This window comes from Penicillium atrosanguineum (genome assembly GCF_028827265.1).
Source record: "Penicillium atrosanguineum strain IBT 20685 chromosome Unknown utg000008l_segment0_segment0, whole genome shotgun sequence".
Classification (NCBI taxonomy): Eukaryota; Fungi; Ascomycota; class Eurotiomycetes; order Eurotiales; family Aspergillaceae; genus Penicillium; species Penicillium atrosanguineum.
This window is the reverse complement of record NW_026623140.1, coordinates 3,520,824-3,536,570: the sequence shown is the minus strand read 5'-3', so window position 1 is coordinate 3,536,570 and position 15,747 is coordinate 3,520,824. Positions and strand designations below refer to the sequence as shown.

Here is a 15,747-nt window from a genome sequence, read left to right as displayed (position 1 = left end):
AACGTATTGCTAATAAGTTCTTGAAGATAGGATATCTGCTGTTGAAGAAGATGGACACTGGGCCTAGGAAGGGTGTTTGTACAGACAATCCCCTGTCGACTGCTTTACAATGCAACCCTTTGACAAACCATTCGACAAATTTGTCATTAGGGGTAGAGAGCGAATGGAGCTAGACAGAACTAAAATAAAACCCTTGAAATCCTAATGCTCGATTTAAATATTTCAGATGAATCTAGTATGGTACATCCCTTGATCTAAACTCCCAAGGATATAAAACTTTTGTACGACAAAATACAACGCCCATTGACATGCTCAACATCGCCTAGCTAAGCAACGCTCATGAATTGCCGCTTCTTGCCAGATCCCTTCTGGTGGGCGTTCTGCTCCCAGTTCTCTTCATCGATGAAGTCCTTGGTGCTGTGATCGCGGATCTGGTTGCCGATGAACTGCAGCGCAGACAGGTTGAAGCCCATCTCGTCCTTTTGGCGGGAAAGAACCCGGCGCAGCGAGACCCTGATATCATCCAGCATCGGGCGCATCATCTTGCTGGCCACGATTTGGCGATGGTGTGTCTTCAGCATGAAGAAAAGAACGCGGCAGGTAAGGGGGATGTTCCATTCGCGCTCGGCCCAGATGTTGAGGAAGGTGAAGAGCGCGCCGAGCTTGGAGAAGGGGAGGACGAGGAGGGCATCCTGCAGGGCAGCGGCGGGGACTTTCTGCACGGTGTTCAGGACATGACGCTCAGCAGAGACGTTGTTCAGTGCGAGGTAGAGCGGGTTGCGATCGGGCGGCAGGTCAGCGGCCTTCGGGTTAGCAGCCTTGACCTTTTGCCAGTCGCGCACAAGTGCGAGGTCCTCGATACCCAAATCCAAAGCCTCCATGATCTTTTCTCCAGCCATGAGAGTACCAGAAGTCTGCTTGCCAGCGTCAACGGCTTCAGCCTTCTCGCCTTCTTCACCATCCTCCCGATCCAGAGACGCGGTAAGGGTGGCATCGTATTCCTCTTCCATCTCCTTCTCGCGCTCTTCCTCGAGGAAGAGAGGCTCATCGGTCTGCTGCCAGATACGAATGCTCTTATCGTGACTGGCGCTGACGATGAAGTCACCGGAACGAGCCATGGCCAATGCCCAGACCTCGCCGTGGTGCCCAGTGAGTCGTTGGATATTCTCAAACTTGTCGCCATCCCAGTACTTGATGACCTTATCCTTGCTTGCACTGAAGAAGTTGTGGCCATTTCCATCCTTGTTGTGGGGAACAAATGCAACCGCCATCATGGAGTCCTCGCCGGCCAAGAAAGTCTTGTGGGAGTCACCAAAGTCCAATCCCCAGATACGAGCAGTCTTATCAGCCGAGCAAGTGACAATCAGCTTGCTATCAAAAGAAATATCCATGCTGAGAACGGGAAGCTTGTGGCCGTAGAGGTTCAGGAAGAGTTTCAAAGTATCGACGAAGAAGACCTTGACGGTGTTGTCCAGCAAAGAGACCGCCAGCAGGCGTGCATCAGGCGAAAAGCGAAGATTGAGAATGTCGTCGTTGACCTTCAGCATCCTTGTGTGCACCAACCTGAGACGCGGCGTGGTGCGCTTTGTGCCGGGAATCTCCTCCTGAACAACCTTGAATTCCCAGAACTTGGCTGTCTTGTCTGCACTTCCACTGACCATAGACTTGCCGTCAGGGTGCACATGAAGAGACCAAATAGAACCATCATGTGCCTTGATGGTATCCAGCAGGGTAGAGGATGCAATGTCGTACACTTCCAATTCACCGTTTTTGTTTCCAACAACCACGATCTTGTCGCCAGGAAGGAATGCGGAGCAAAGCGCATAACCACACTCAAGGGTACGGAGACAAGTTTCTGTGCGCACATTCCAGATCTTGAGACTGCCGTTTGACGCCGAGGCAAGCATGCGATCATCGGAGCTCAACGCAATTGAACGAACATCTGTTCGGTGACCAGGAATCTCCACCGCCAAGTTGCGGGTGTACTCAGATTCTTCCTCGTCCTTCTTCTTCTTGTTCGCCGTGACAATGCTGTATGCTTCCAGCAGGTTGTTTGTGGTCGCCACAAGGAGGTTGAGGTTGCTGGACTTGTTCAGCATCCAGTCGAAAGAGCGGACCTTTCCACCAGTTCGGACAATGACATGAGAGACAAAGACCTCAGTGACAGGCGCAGAGGAGACATCCTCGGGCTTCTCTGGGGCCGCTTCGACCTCGTTTTCTCCATCTTTGCGTTGCGCATCCTTCTCCTTTCTCCTCTTCTTCTTTCGTGCAAGGCTCTTTTGTACCTCCGTGGAGGATCGAATGCGCCAAATCTCAACCGCCTTTTCAGATCCATGGAAAGCGACGTAGTCCAACTTGGGGTGGAAGCGAATGCTAAGGGTGCGATCCTTACCGTTGCGGTAGAAGGTTCCTCGGTCGGTGAGAATTCTGCGACCTTCCACGCCAACCTTCTCTTTCGAGATTTCAAGCATGGCACTTTCGTCAATCGACCAAACTCTGAGCTCTCCGTCATTGCCTGCGGTAATGCAACCATCCTGATCAGGTGAAAGACCCAAGCTCCAGCACTCGCCATTGGACTGTGCGACATGTGTTTCAATACAGTGCTGCGATGACAGATCCCAGACCTTAATCAATGCATCCTTGCCAGTAGTCAACAAGAAGCCCGAGTGTTCGCCGAGACCAGAAGCAGTGAGGAGCTCTGTCGACGGGAAGAGGAAGTGGAGCGATGTAATGAGATCGGTGTGTCCGCGAAGTTTGAAGAGACCGACTTCGGAGATCAAGTCCCAGACGATAATGTCAGTGTCCTTGGAACCACTGGCAAGGCGCACACCGGCGTTGTCGAAGGCCAGCTGGGTGATGGCGGATTTGTGTCCGTTGAAAGAGATAATGATTGTGCTAGTCCGGGAGTCCCAGATTCGAATACTACCATCTTCGTAGCTAGAAAATAAAAGAAAAAACCGTTAGCGGCATAGTTGTGCAGGTGCGCTGGGTGACTTACCCGACTGCGAAGATATCTTCATCCGTCTGGCTCTGAGCGACCACGGTCACTGGTGCCCTGCAGGCCGAATCGCGCCAGCGGCCGAGCAATTCTCCCTTCTTGACATCCCAGCACAAGACCGCCTCACCGGCACCCACCACTGCCCGACCAGCGCCAGTCTGGCGACCAGCACCCGCGGTCTGCTCATCCTTTGCCCAGATCGCATTCGACGACGCCGAGGCGATGAGCCCGAACGTATTCGAATGCTCGAATTTACTGCATAAAATGTTAGTAACAGGCGCGCAATCCTTGATAGTATCAACGACACGTACAAGTAAGTTTTCACCATCGTTGAAGGTGGATGGGAAAATTTTGGGAGACGATTGCTATCGATAGCACAAAATTAATTACGGGCGGCGACAGCGACCCATCGGGCTCCCCCACCGCCCATGACGATCGCGCCGCCATCTCCCACCGTCTCCTTCCACTCTTCTCTACAACCCCATTGTCTCGCCCGTCATGCTTCTGTTGGATTATCAGAACGTCTTGATCCAATCCCTCCTTACGGAGCGGTTCTCTGGGTATGATTTCTCCTCCGCCGTCCCCTCAGCACTCAATGGCCCCCCTCATTGTATACACAGCCCCCAGGCCCCAGCTAACAGTTGCGCGCAGTGCTCCTCCCGCCTCGATTGATCAAGTGGTTTCCGACTTTGACGGTGTGACATTCCACCTCTCGACCCCCGAATCCAAGAGCAAGATCCTCATCTCCATCAATGTGAAGTGCTTCAAGGAGCTCGTGCAGTACGGCGCACAGGAGGTGCTGGAGCGGGAATACGGCCCCTACATTGTGTCCCCCGAGCCCGGTTATGACTTCTCAGTACAAATCGATCTCGAGAACTTGCCTGCTGAGCAGGAAGCTCGGGAGGAGATGATTATGAAGCTCGCGTTGTTGAAGCGGAACGCCATGGCAGCTCCGTTCGAGCGGGCATTCGACGAGTTCGCCAAGCTTGCAGAGGAGGCCTCGAGATATACCTCTGAGTCGGCGCCTCAGGGTATCAAGGAGGGTGGCGATGTTATGTCGATTCACTACCGTGAGGAGGAAGCTATCTACATCAAGGCTAGTTTCGATCGTGTGACAGTGATCTTCAGCACTGTGTTCCGCGAAGAGACGGATCGCATCTTCGGCAAGGTTTTCCTTCAGGTTCGTTTGGAAGATCGATTGATACTTTGGGTTGCTAACGAGATGTAGGAATTCGTCGATGCCAGACGTCGTGTCGTGACGCTACAGAATGCGCCTCAGGTGCTCTTCCGCAACACTCCCCCCTTGAGCTGGAGGGTGTCCCCGGCGTGAAGCATGCGGGTGAGGGAGAGATGAGCTACGTCACTTTCGGTAAGAATACTTTGCATGCAGTATGTGTAGCCCCCACTAACGCAGTATAGTTCTGTTCCCTCGACACTTGACCCCCCAGCGCCGCTACGATAGCATCTCCCACATCCAGACCTTCCGTGACTACTTCCACTACCACATTAAGGCATCGAAGGTAATTTCCCGTTGATCCCTATGGAAGACGTTTAGCTCACCACCCATGACAGGCATACATCCACACCCGTATGCGCAAGAGGACAGCAGACTTCCTCCAAGGTATGAGCAATTGGCAACCCCGTCAATTAGCAAGTGCTAACTGGCCCCAGTCCTCAACCGAGCCAGACCCGAGAACGAAGAGCGAGAGCGTAAGACGGCGAGTGGCCGAACTTTCCGAGTGCAAAGCTAGATTTGTGACACCTCTGTTTGATATCACCTGGCGAGCGTTTTATGAACATGCACAGCTTTTGTTATCCACATCCCGTGCATTTCACCTGTAGTTTCACACCGTAAGGTAACTAGACACTTAGAACAGTTCACGGACGCTAACTAAAAACATACGCACGACGTCCTCTTCATACAGGCGGCATATTTCTTACATAGGAGTTAATACCCAAATGCAAGATGATCCATTATTTGTTGACAGCAATAAGTCTGGCCATTTTATTGGTTGAACACTTTCATGAGGTTCCCGGCATGTGGTTTTGCGTATAGTCTAAAAGGCGTGCCCTGAAGGTAGACATGCCTTACTGTTCATCTGAAGGTGTACCTGAAGATGTCTATAGGAGTCTTGGAAGTGAGTGGAGTTCAAAGGTACGATGTGGTGGAGGTATCATTCGTATCTTTCGAGTAGTTGCACTGGTTGCTGTTGCCTCCTACGACAACACTTTCTCTATGGAATCTTCTCAATGTCACTTTGGATCATATTTTCATCTTGAAATCATCCCTACAGACTAAATCAGACATGAAAGAATCACGAAAGAGTTGGTGGAACGTTTATTTGTCGAAGCTTCGCTTCAAGCGAGAATCTGAGGCACCCCGAGTGCGCGGCTTCACGATCTCGAGTCCCAGCGTTAGCGATAAGTTTGATTCGTTGGGGCCTATGAGGCCTGTTATCCCTCAAGACTCTATCAGTGAAAGTTCTTTTGGTGTGGCAACCGGTCAGAGGGACGAGGACTACAGGGATTTGTCGTCATATTACGAAGAAGGTACCATATCACCGACTGGATCGTTTATTCTACGCCCAAGTCCAACGAGCGACGAGATTTCCGAGAACTTCGTAGTAAGTTACTTCCTACCTTCGCCGTTCATTTGTCTAACCCCACAAAGATGGCTTCCAGTAGACGACACTCTTGCGCCTACACCATCAGCAGCGATGAATGGGTAATTCCCTCTTCGTCTTCTTCAGGCACCTCCAGGGTCTTGCCGATGGATGATCTTGACGCCATACAACTGTCCATTCACTTTGGCACCGTGATGAGGATATTCACGAAGGTTTATTCCCTGGCTAAAATTATGCACGTGGTGTTCATAGCATATGGAGCGGAGGTATGTGCTATTCATTCGTTACAGACATGAAGATGCCTGTCTGTGCACATTTTCTGGACACTTCTGCTCAAAATTCTTGCACTGGAACTGACAAACGCGAGCTTGCAGCTTGATAACTCGATCAACGGCCTCATGTACTGGACCAAACGAGCCGAAGAAGAGATTAGAACCGACCAACTTGCCACCCTCATCGATATCGTCGAGCATCTCTTTTACACCCTTTACGCTAGACTGCAAATCGAGCTGGCGGCCGTCGAGCTCTGTGCTCTGATCAGAAGAGGAGAGCGTCCATTGTCCACTCACTTCAAGTTTGTCCTTCCGAACAATGACCATCTCTACCGCATCTTCGCGGCATGCAAGGACTTCCTTGACTCTCCCATGGTTTGTGGAAACCCTCGAGCCGCGATCATACCTGCGCTCGTTGTTGAATTTCAGGAGTGCTTTATCTACAGCCTCATTTGTAGCAATGTTGTGGAATGCGTTGACGACGATCTGATGCGATATCGCCGCTATGCAGGAGCCATCCTCGCAGAGCAGCCCTCTCCTTACCGCAAGAAATGGAATGGTCTCATTCCATTTTTTGACTCTATTCCGGCCAATCTCATGGCAATTCTTTGCGAGAAGTACTTCACTGCCTTTCCTAAGAAAGTGCCGGAGCTGGACATCCCTCTTTCAGAACTCGGTCTCGTGGATATCAAGACGGAAGATTCGATCCGGTGGGAAAAAAACATTATCCACGACCATCGCTTGTCTGCCCTCAGCATGCTGGAAGGCAAATCCATTGGCGAAATGCGCCGCAACGACCCCCAAACGAGCATCTACTCCCTGTCGAAAGCACACAAGTGCATCTGCAATTCTGTCTGTTTCTGCGCCGAGGCCTGCACCAGACACGATGGCGTTGAGAACTGGTGTCCTTGTGCCGAGCGACACATTCGTATCATGACTGCTCGACGTCACAAGTCGACTGGAGGCGCCATGTTCAATATTCGCGCCAACACGCTCGCGTGGGTCTGTTTCCAGGGGTTGTCAGGCCTGAAGGAAGATGTTCAAGAGCGCCAGCTGCTGCTTGAGGTGTTTGAAATGTTCAACATCTTCGATATGGAGATTCAAAAGCAGCGGTCTGGACTGACGGCGGCACACTGGGGCTAGAGTCGGGCGAATGGCCGTGCCGATCCGAGGTTACTTTCACAAACAGCATTGATGTGGAGCAGAAGAATGGCGTTCAAGTGGAATGGACTATGAAACAGCGACTAGGTATCTCTAACCATGTCTCGAATTGTTCAACAATTGATGATACTCAGATAGGCTATAGATTCAAGGGGATTGTCCAGTAGTGTATAGTTCGGACATTGGCGCAACACTATGTAGAGATCGTCACTAGGACCAATAGTCAGTGGATTTTGCACTATTATTAGTAGCTGGGGATAGTTCTCACCATTTCGATCATTTTCGGTGATTAGATAGAAAATAAAATCAAAAGAAAGAGAGAGAGAAGTCGAAGCGCGGAAGGGGCCGTTCAGATGACATGACATGTACTGTGTAGAGCAGAGAACAGCCGTCGGCGCTGCAGGCCAGTGAAACTTCGCGATACCCTTTTCTCAATCGGCCCTGTCGGTGAGCGCGCCCTTCAATTTTCACACCCTGCTTTCAAGCTTCTCCATTTCTCTTCTTTTGAAGATCATGATCGAATCGCTTTAAATACCTCAACTGGCCCTGGGTGCGCTGAGAGGCGCCAAATCAGGCATGGTGATCACGGCAAGGGTCCCACCTTTACTCTCATCATTACCACGGCCGACTAGGTGGATCGCAGCCTTAAGATCGAGCCCGTCGACCCTAGTCAACGCCAGCGCCAGAACCGTTTGGGCCCGCTTGCGACCGCGACCGACGGCACGGCTATACCACGCGGCTGTTTGGCCTTCCTACGGCGTCACCACCCCGGTCCCCGACCGCAACGACCTCGCCCTCACCAAGGCGCCCTTTCGTTTCGAGACGGGCTATGCTCTCTGCGCGAAGCGTCCCTCGCGTCCCTTTCCTCCGCCCTTTCTATCCCCGCCTTCTACATCCTTCTCCGATCCCTTGACGACCCATTCACTGAGCCAGGATAAGAGATTATCCGTCAAGGGCGAACTGGTTCGTGGCTTAAACAATGGGGACGACGCCATCGTGGTTGCGGAGAACTTCCTTGGGGTAGATGATGGTGTAGGTGCATGGGCGACAAAGCCCCCGTGGCCATGCTGCGTGAGTTCGCTTCATACCGACGTCGAGGGTTTCCCTCCGCTGACTGTTTCTCTGGCATAGGCTTTGGTCAAGACTCCTTTTACACTTCTGGGCACTCGAACTTGAGCGCCGAGTCTCTGCAGATGCCCCTAGCCTCGACCCTATCGAGTACCTCCAATCGGCTTACGAGGAGACGCTTCAAGCAACCACTACCCCTACCGAGTGGTTTGGAACCACCACGTCGGCAACAGCCCTTCTGCACTGGACTCAGGAGCAGGATGGCACTCGGAAGCCACTTCTCTACGTGACAAATCTTGGGGATTGCAAGGTGATTGTGATCCGCCCAAGCGAGGAGAAAGTCCTGTTTCGCACCACCGAACAATGGCATTGGTTCGACTGTCCCATGCAGTTGGGAACAAACAGCGTCGACACGCCGCGAAAGGACGCAGTGCTATCCAAAATTGCCTTACAAGAAGACGACATCGTTCTAGCGGTATCTGATGGCGTCATGGATAACCTGTGGGAGCACGAGGTCGTCAAAGTGGTTCTGGACAGTCTTCAAAAATGGGATAACGGAGGATCTCTCGACGTACCTTCGCCACTAGATTCGTCCAATGATCGCATGGTTTACGCGGCTCGAGAGGTGCTGTCTGCAGCTTTGAATATTGCGCAAGATCCTTTTGCGGAGAGCCCCTATATGGAGAAGGCGATAGATGAAGGCCTTGCGATTGAGGGAGGTATGTTTGACACTTTAGGGCGTTTGAACAGTTGGATTGGGATACTGACTGCGAATAGGTAAAATGGACGACATCTCGGTCGTCATTGCGTCCTGCAAAAAGCGAGACGGATGAACAGACGTACTCTCAGAAATACCAAACGTCTTATCCTCCGAGTCATGAGACTAATAGTCTCGAACGACCCCTCAACTCCGTATCGACCTGGTTGTGCACATCCTCGACCTGTTAACACATCACCTCCCGTCGCGATTACGGGCCCTTCATGCCACCTAGTATGCAAGGAAAATACCCACCCACTCTGAAACAGACAAACTCTATTCCGCATGTCTGTGAGGACCTCACCTAGGCCCCAATAGCGCGCTCCGTCCATCATTAATGCCTCCAAGTCATGATTCAACGAATTTTAACAACCTTATTTACATGTTTACAAGGGATCCCATGAAAAGGAAGTGGGAAAGGCGTTGACTAGATTGAGTACATTGCATGCTCCAGGCATCACGACACCGGGCAACTCATTTAAGCACTAGCTACCTTGGCGATATACGCGAATATGGGTGTAATAATTGAATGCGATTATTAAATTTGCCATTTTATATACGGCTTGACAAGGAAGATAATACAAATGAACTCGAACACTTTTACCCGCTAGTCCTTTTAAATCTCTTCCGGGACGTTTCTATACACATTCTTAGACGTCTTCTACTATTTTTTTTAAAACGCTTTTCTTTAAAAGCGATTCAAAACATAGCCGGACAGGTAATGTGTCGCTGTCTATTCAGGCTCGTTTAAATTATCTCCCTGGTCGGGGCTGTAGTAGTACCTTATGTCAAGTTTTTCTGATATACTTCAGCTCCGCACAGACCAATCACCGCCTCAGCCGCCGCCCGGCAAAATGAAAAAAGTTTCGTCGCAGCGGCAGCGCAACAACTCGGCATCTTCAACCCGATTTCTTGACCTCATCATTCACAATGAGGGCTAAGCGTTCCAAGAAGTACCGTAAGCTCATGCACCAGTATGAGCTTACATTCAACTTCCGTGAGCCCTATCAGGTGCTTGGTAAGTTAGCCAAAGCTATGGCATCGATCACCTTCTAACCTTCACTCGAACAGTGGACTCGAACTTCCTGAGTAATGTCGATGCCTTCAAGATGGATTTGCTTCCTGCACTTGAGCGGACTCTGCAGGGAAAGCCTAAGCCATGTCAGTGACCCTCCCCAAACCGATGCTACAGCACACCGCAAAGGTCCTCGGGAATCTTCAAACAAGAAATCCATTGAACTGACAGCCTCGCCAGTGCTCACAAAATGCTCGCTCAACGCCATCTTGAAAGCCCAGCCCATCAACCCCAAAACTCAACAGCCATACCGCCCGCGCCATCTCCCCCCACCCACAGAATTACCTCTCCGCCACTGCTCTCACAATGCCGACTCTACGCCCATCGATGAAGTTGAGTGTCTTCTGTCGCTGCTCTCACCTAGTACAGAAACGAAGAAGAACAAGGACCATTACATTCTTGCGACCGCAGACCCGATAGTCAAGAAGAACGACAAGAACGACGGGCAGCGTAAACGCAAGACCGAAGAAGAGCGCGAAGGGGAGCGGGCTATGCGCCGCGCCAAGACTCTCCGTGTCCATGCCCGCTCTATCCCCGGTGTCCCGATCATTTATGTCAAGCGCTCCGTCATGGTCCTGGAGCCGATGAGCACGCCGTCCGAGAACATCCGCGACGGCGTGGAGAGGGGCAAGTTCCGTGCTGGATTGGATGATCCGTCGCTGGGCAAGCGGAAGAGAGAGGATGAAGCCGAACCTCTTGTGAAGATTCCCGGACTTAAAAAGGCCAAGGGTCCTAACCCACTCAGCGTGAAGAAGGCCAAGCAGAACCAGCCAGTCTCTACGACTCCGAAGAAACAGAAGTCCCAGACTGCCGATGCTTCAGAGAACCAGGATGGTGAGGAGTCTGGTGCGGCTAAGACTAAGCGTAGACGCAGGCATGCTAAGGGCCCTCGTGAAGGGGATGAGGATGTTCCTGCTGAAGCTGGCTCAGCTATGGAGGTCGACGCATGATCTGGGTTGAGGCTCTTTTTAGCCGTTTCTGCATCTTTATTCTCCACGGCACGGCGTTCGGGCACGGTATCCATATCCAAAAAGTTGAATGAATGTACCTATTATCTCAGATGTAAACCCCATATGATTGAGGCCCATGTGCCTGCCAGCCATGGATGTTCGTTAGATGTCATGAAAAAAGGATACGTAGAAACCATCCCATGATGTTTTGATGCATAAGCCCATAGACAACTTCAGCAGTCGCCAACGCTTTACCTAGTGGCCAGTGGCCCATATATATACAGATTCGATATCGTACAGCGGTCAAGCCGCAAATTGAGAAGAGAGGTAGACGAAAGCCTCGGAAGAAAAAGCACTCCAAACTCCACAAGTTCCAAATAATCACAAACACTGTTTTGTGATCCTATTGCTTGGAAGCACCAGCATTCTCAGGGGCAGCAGTCGAGGGCTGATCTATAGCTCGCTCTTTTGCCCAGATGTCTTCGATGCGCCGCCGGTTGGAGCGTGCTTCTTCTCGGTTCCGCTTCGCCCGGTCGTAACGCTCAGCGGAAAGACACTTGTTGACCTCGCGCTTGATGTCATTGCAGTTGCCAACAGCTTTCCAAAGGAATCCCTTGGCGTGGCATTCGTCGAGGGCGGTCATAATCTCCTCGCAGTCTGCGTTCTTTGTTAGTGGTATGATCGCATGATCCCGAGTATATCGGGTCCGGGACACGGCGGAGTTGGTGATACATACTGACGTTGTAGGGGGTATGAAGATGAGAATGCATGATTGCGGTAGTGACAATGCACACAGAGAGATAGAAACAATCAAGAGCGTCGCATCAAATGAACGTGAAGCAGCTGGCCGCAAAACCCCCGGGCGGTGAGGGAATCCCGCTGTTCTGCCGGGCGGAACGCCCCTCCCAGCACACCGATAAAAAAAAATATCGCCGATAAAAAAAGTTACAGTGAGTGACTTGTGAAGATCCCTCACGATGTCTTCTATGATCACGACCACAGCCTGGGTGCGACGAGGTGTCGCTGCCCAGTTCCCTATTAAATATGAGATCGACGAGAAGGAGATGAACAGGATATCCAAGCTTGCCCGCATGCAGCTTGAGGATGCTCAGGACGAGCTGAACGCCGCCAAGGAAGGCAAGATGGATGATGATGAGGAGGAGGAGATTGCTGTTATGGACGAAGACAAGGAGGAGTCTGGTGCTACTGAGACCGAGAAGGAGACCAAGGACGCCAACGAGTCCAAGTCGACTGAGTGAGTACATTGAACTAGGTGGAATGCAATACGTGCTAATTGGGTCTCTAGTGACGATGACGTCTTGAAAGAGTTCGATATGGACAACTATGACAACGAAGAAGTCGACGACGGCGGCGAGAGGGCCACTATGTTCGGCAACGTCCAGTCATTGGCGTACCACCAGCCTCACGAAGAGGACCCGTATCTGGTCATCCCTGAGGATGAGGACGACGAGGATCGCGAGGAGCTTCAGATTATGCCCACAGACAACCTGCTCTTGTCCGGAAAGGTTGAGGATGAGGTTGCGCACCTCGAAGTTTACGTCTACGAAGATTCAGCCGACAACCTCTACGTTCACCACGACATCATGCTTCCTGGCATTCCCCTCTGCCTGGAGTGGCTCGATATCCCCGTTGGAAAGAACACCGAGGGCAAAGACCAAGGCAACTTCGTCGCTGTGGGAACTATGGAGCCCGATATCGAGATCTGGGATCTCGACGTCGTGGACAGCATGTACCCTAATGCCATTCTGGGCCAGGGCGGCCAGGAGGACCAGTCTAAGAAGAAGCAAAAGAAGAAGAAGAGCAAGGCCAATGACGAGTACCACATCGACGCCATTCTGGCTCTGGCGGCCAACCGTCAGCACCGCAACCTGCTGGCCTCTGCCTCCGCAGACCGCACTGTTAAGCTCTGGGATCTGAACACCACCACCTGCGCCAAGTCCTACTCCCACCACACCGACAAGGTCTGCTCGCTCGACTGGCACCCCCAGGAGTCCACCGTCCTGCTCAGCGGTTCCTACGACCGCACCATCGTGGCCGCCGACATGCGTGCCCCCGATGCCAAGGCCCGCTGGGGCGTTGACACCGACGTCGAGGCCGTCCGCTGGGATCCCCACGACCCCAACTTCTTCTACGTCAGCACCGATGGCGGCATGATCTACCGCTACGACATCCGCAACGCGCCCACAACCCCAGCCGAGTCCAAGCCCGTCTGGTCCCTGCAGGCACACGACTCCTCCGTCTCCTCCTTCGACATCAACCGCACCATCCCCGGCTTCCTGGTCACCGGATCCACAGATAAGGAAGTCAAGCTGTGGAACGTCGAGAACGACAAGCCTAGCCTGGTCGTCACCCGCAAGTTCGACGTCGGCAAGGTCTTCTCGACCGGCTTCGCCCCGGACCCGGAAGTCAGCTTCCGTCTGGCGATCGCCGGCAGCAAGGGTGTTGTGCAGATTTGGGATGCATCGACCAACGCTGCCGTGCGTCGCGCTTTCGTCTCACGCATGCCCGAGTTCGATGCCCCTGTTACCGAGCGCTTTATCGGCTTGAGCAATGACGACGAGGTCTCCGATGAAGGCGAGGAGCCTGCTGATGGAGAGGCTGGCCCCGATGGCTGGGAGTCGATGGATGAGGATTAGATGATGTCTCTAGGAATGCAGATACCCGTGGAGTCATGATTTGATGTACGAAAAATAGATTTCATTTGTTATTAACTATCCCCATCCCCATGTTTATGGGAGTGAATCAAAATATTATCACGCGAGATCACCTGGCAAGAACCATTCTAGTCATCACTGGATCTGCCCCTTTTATGCTCTATATTCTCCAAACTCCACTGACAATGCAAAAAAGAAAATCAAGACGTCTCCTGGGCGTGCACGTGCGTCGTCAGGTCCAGCAGACGGGTTGAGTATCCCCACTCGTTGTCGTACCAAGCCATGATCTTGAAGAACTGTCGAAACAATCAGCATGTCATGTACTTGTCAGTAGAAAAGATGGAAACATACCTGAGGGTTCAGCTCCGCGCAAGCAGGTGCATCAATAACGGCACTATACGGACTTCCATTGTAATCGGTGCTCACGAGCTCCTCATCTGTGACCCTCAATACGCCAGCCATGCTAGACTTGGAGGCGATGCGGAAGGCAGAGATGATTTCAGAAAGCGAGGTAGGCTTGTCTGTGCTGACAGTCAGGTCAATCATGGAGACATTGGGTCTGTAGGAAAATCAGTAATTGTCTTTTTTTTTTTGTCAAGAGGATCGAGCATCGTAGAGCTTACGTCGGGACACGAATCGACACCCCGGTGACTTTGCCCTTGAGCTCGGGCAGGACAGCTGCAACGGCCTTAGCAGCGCCAGTGGTGGTGGGGATAATATTGTTGAAAACACCGCGTCCTATCAAGAAGTTAGCTATAGATCCGATCATTGGCCAAGTGGGGAATCCGCTTACCCAGACGACGGTTCTTCTTGCTATACCCGTCCAGAACCTGCTGGGAACGAGTGGCCGCGTGAATGGTAGTCAAAAAGCCCTGTGTAATACCAAAGGTCTCATGAAGGACCTTCAACACCGGCGTAACGCAGTTTGTAGTGCAGCTTGCATTAGAAACGACCCGGCACTCCTCGCTAGCAGTGTACAAGTCCGAGTTGACGCCATAGACAAAAGTAGGCGCATCCGAGCTAGGCGCGGAGATGAGCACGCGTTTCGCCTGTCCGTAGGTGATGTGGTCCATAGCCAGGTCCCGCTTCGTGAATTTGCCCGTGCATTCGAGGACATAGTCGACGCCCAAAGTGGCCCAGTTGAGTTTCTTGAGGTCACGCTCGGAAGTCAGGGCAATGCGAGTGCCGTCAATGGTGATGAGGCTGTCGGAGACTGCTTGGATGTCGGTTCGTTCGTCGAGGTCGCCCATAGAGGAGTCGTAACGGATGAGGTAGATGAGGTCTTCGACAGTGACGCAGGTGTGGTTGATGGCGACGACTTGGATGTCGGAGCGGACTAAGGCTGCGCGGAGGACATTGCGGCCTGGTGATGGTGTTGTTTGAGTAACTGGTGCCTTGAAGTTGAGGTATCATCACGAACCTATACGGCCAAAGCCATTGATGCCTACTTTGCAAGCGGAGGGGGACGAGATGCCGACGGGGACCTCATTGATAGAAGGAGCCATGTTTGTGCTGTATTATGTGAAATGCACGGGAATTCGACGGGAATGCTTCTTGACGGAAGTCTATGCTTGATCTATTCTAACTAGAGGGTTTTCCCTCTTGCAGGGGACCGGAGGATCTATAAGTCTGATTCAGTCCCAACCTGATTGCCGCGTATATGACAGCCCCTGATGTCCAGCCGAAATGTCCCGCATGCAACGGATCCTGCATCGGCTTCTACCAAATCCGACCTCAGACACGACGCAGAACGTCTACAAGGTCGAAAGGCCGGCGGTACCGCCATCGGATATCCGACTGAGACGGGACTCGACACAACCAATCGCGTCTTCGAATCACCCCGTAAGTCCCGCGCCCACCACCCGAGTCCTGCGGAGAGGATCCAACCCGACCAATCGTGATGACGCAGAAACCTCGGTGGCCGCCCTTGTTGTGTTCTTGGGTCTGGATGAGACTCTGTGCTGAGACTCCGGGGTAAGAAGTACCGATATACGGAGGATGTGGTCGGCAGGTTGGCGCGGCGAAGCGGTCCAATGGCTCGTCATGGGCTAGATGTGACCTCCATCCAGAGGCTGCGGTTGAGTCGCCAGGGCAGAATGGGGCTGCGGCTGGGTTGACCTATTGCGTTTTCACTTGCGGAAGAAATCTACTCCCGTCTTCCTCCGTA

The 15,747-nt window shown here is 52.3% G+C and overlaps 9 protein-coding genes across 9 annotated transcripts; 6 read left to right on the top strand and 3 right to left on the bottom strand.

Annotated features, from left to right (window-relative positions):
* Positions 1 to 326: 326 nt before the first annotated feature.
* N7443_010867 (snoRNA-binding rRNA-processing protein DIP2) lies at positions 327 to 3,326 on the bottom strand (the record flags this gene model as incomplete). The annotated part of the gene is made up of 3 exons (XM_056890923.1): positions 327 to 2,937; positions 2,999 to 3,253; positions 3,310 to 3,326. 3 exons carry the CDS (start codon positions 3,324 to 3,326, stop codon positions 327 to 329), a joined length of 2,883 nt encoding a protein of 960 aa, XP_056737414.1.
* Positions 3,327 to 3,496: 170 nt separating this feature from the next.
* N7443_010866 (actin-related protein 2/3 complex subunit 2) lies at positions 3,497 to 4,749 on the top strand (the record flags this gene model as incomplete). The annotated part of the gene is made up of 6 exons (XM_056890922.1): positions 3,497 to 3,558; positions 3,650 to 4,178; positions 4,244 to 4,367; positions 4,418 to 4,518; positions 4,571 to 4,619; positions 4,670 to 4,749. The coding sequence occupies 6 exons, from the start codon at positions 3,497 to 3,499 to the stop codon at positions 4,747 to 4,749; spliced, it is 945 nt and encodes a 314-aa protein (XP_056737413.1).
* Positions 4,750 to 5,304: 555 nt separating this feature from the next.
* On the top strand, positions 5,305 to 7,037 carry N7443_010865 (uncharacterized protein; the record flags this gene model as incomplete). Its single annotated transcript, XM_056890921.1, has 3 exons — positions 5,305 to 5,622; positions 5,670 to 5,888; positions 5,997 to 7,037. The coding sequence occupies 3 exons, from the start codon at positions 5,305 to 5,307 to the stop codon at positions 7,035 to 7,037; spliced, it is 1,578 nt and encodes a 525-aa protein (XP_056737412.1).
* Positions 7,038 to 7,631: 594 nt separating this feature from the next.
* Positions 7,632 to 8,956, top strand: N7443_010864 (uncharacterized protein; the record flags this gene model as incomplete). The annotated part of the gene is made up of 3 exons (XM_056890920.1): positions 7,632 to 8,113; positions 8,187 to 8,842; positions 8,901 to 8,956. 3 exons carry the CDS (start codon positions 7,632 to 7,634, stop codon positions 8,954 to 8,956), a joined length of 1,194 nt encoding a protein of 397 aa, XP_056737411.1.
* An 854-nt stretch (positions 8,957 to 9,810) lies between these two features.
* Positions 9,811 to 10,905, top strand: N7443_010863 (rRNA-binding ribosome biosynthesis protein UTP23; the record flags this gene model as incomplete). Its single annotated transcript, XM_056890919.1, has 3 exons — positions 9,811 to 9,898; positions 9,952 to 10,041; positions 10,136 to 10,905. 3 exons carry the CDS (start codon positions 9,811 to 9,813, stop codon positions 10,903 to 10,905), a joined length of 948 nt encoding a protein of 315 aa, XP_056737410.1.
* A 403-nt stretch (positions 10,906 to 11,308) lies between these two features.
* N7443_010862 (COX assembly mitochondrial protein) lies at positions 11,309 to 11,675 on the bottom strand (the record flags this gene model as incomplete). Its single annotated transcript, XM_056890918.1, has 2 exons — positions 11,309 to 11,562; positions 11,642 to 11,675. The coding sequence occupies 2 exons, from the start codon at positions 11,673 to 11,675 to the stop codon at positions 11,309 to 11,311; spliced, it is 288 nt and encodes a 95-aa protein (XP_056737409.1).
* Positions 11,676 to 11,882: 207 nt separating this feature from the next.
* On the top strand, positions 11,883 to 13,562 carry N7443_010861 (rRNA-processing protein PWP1; the record flags this gene model as incomplete). Its single annotated transcript, XM_056890917.1, has 2 exons — positions 11,883 to 12,160; positions 12,212 to 13,562. 2 exons carry the CDS (start codon positions 11,883 to 11,885, stop codon positions 13,560 to 13,562), a joined length of 1,629 nt encoding a protein of 542 aa, XP_056737408.1.
* Positions 13,563 to 13,780: 218 nt separating this feature from the next.
* On the bottom strand, positions 13,781 to 15,085 carry N7443_010860 (type I glyceraldehyde-3-phosphate dehydrogenase; the record flags this gene model as incomplete). The annotated part of the gene is made up of 5 exons (XM_056890916.1): positions 13,781 to 13,876; positions 13,932 to 14,139; positions 14,204 to 14,318; positions 14,374 to 14,943; positions 15,001 to 15,085. 5 exons carry the CDS (start codon positions 15,083 to 15,085, stop codon positions 13,781 to 13,783), a joined length of 1,074 nt encoding a protein of 357 aa, XP_056737407.1.
* Positions 15,086 to 15,266: 181 nt separating this feature from the next.
* N7443_010859 (uncharacterized protein) lies at positions 15,267 to 15,545 on the top strand (the record flags this gene model as incomplete). Its single annotated transcript, XM_056890915.1, has 1 exon — positions 15,267 to 15,545. One exon carries the CDS (start codon positions 15,267 to 15,269, stop codon positions 15,543 to 15,545), a length of 279 nt encoding a protein of 92 aa, XP_056737406.1.
* Between the last annotated feature and the right edge of the window lie 202 nt (positions 15,546 to 15,747).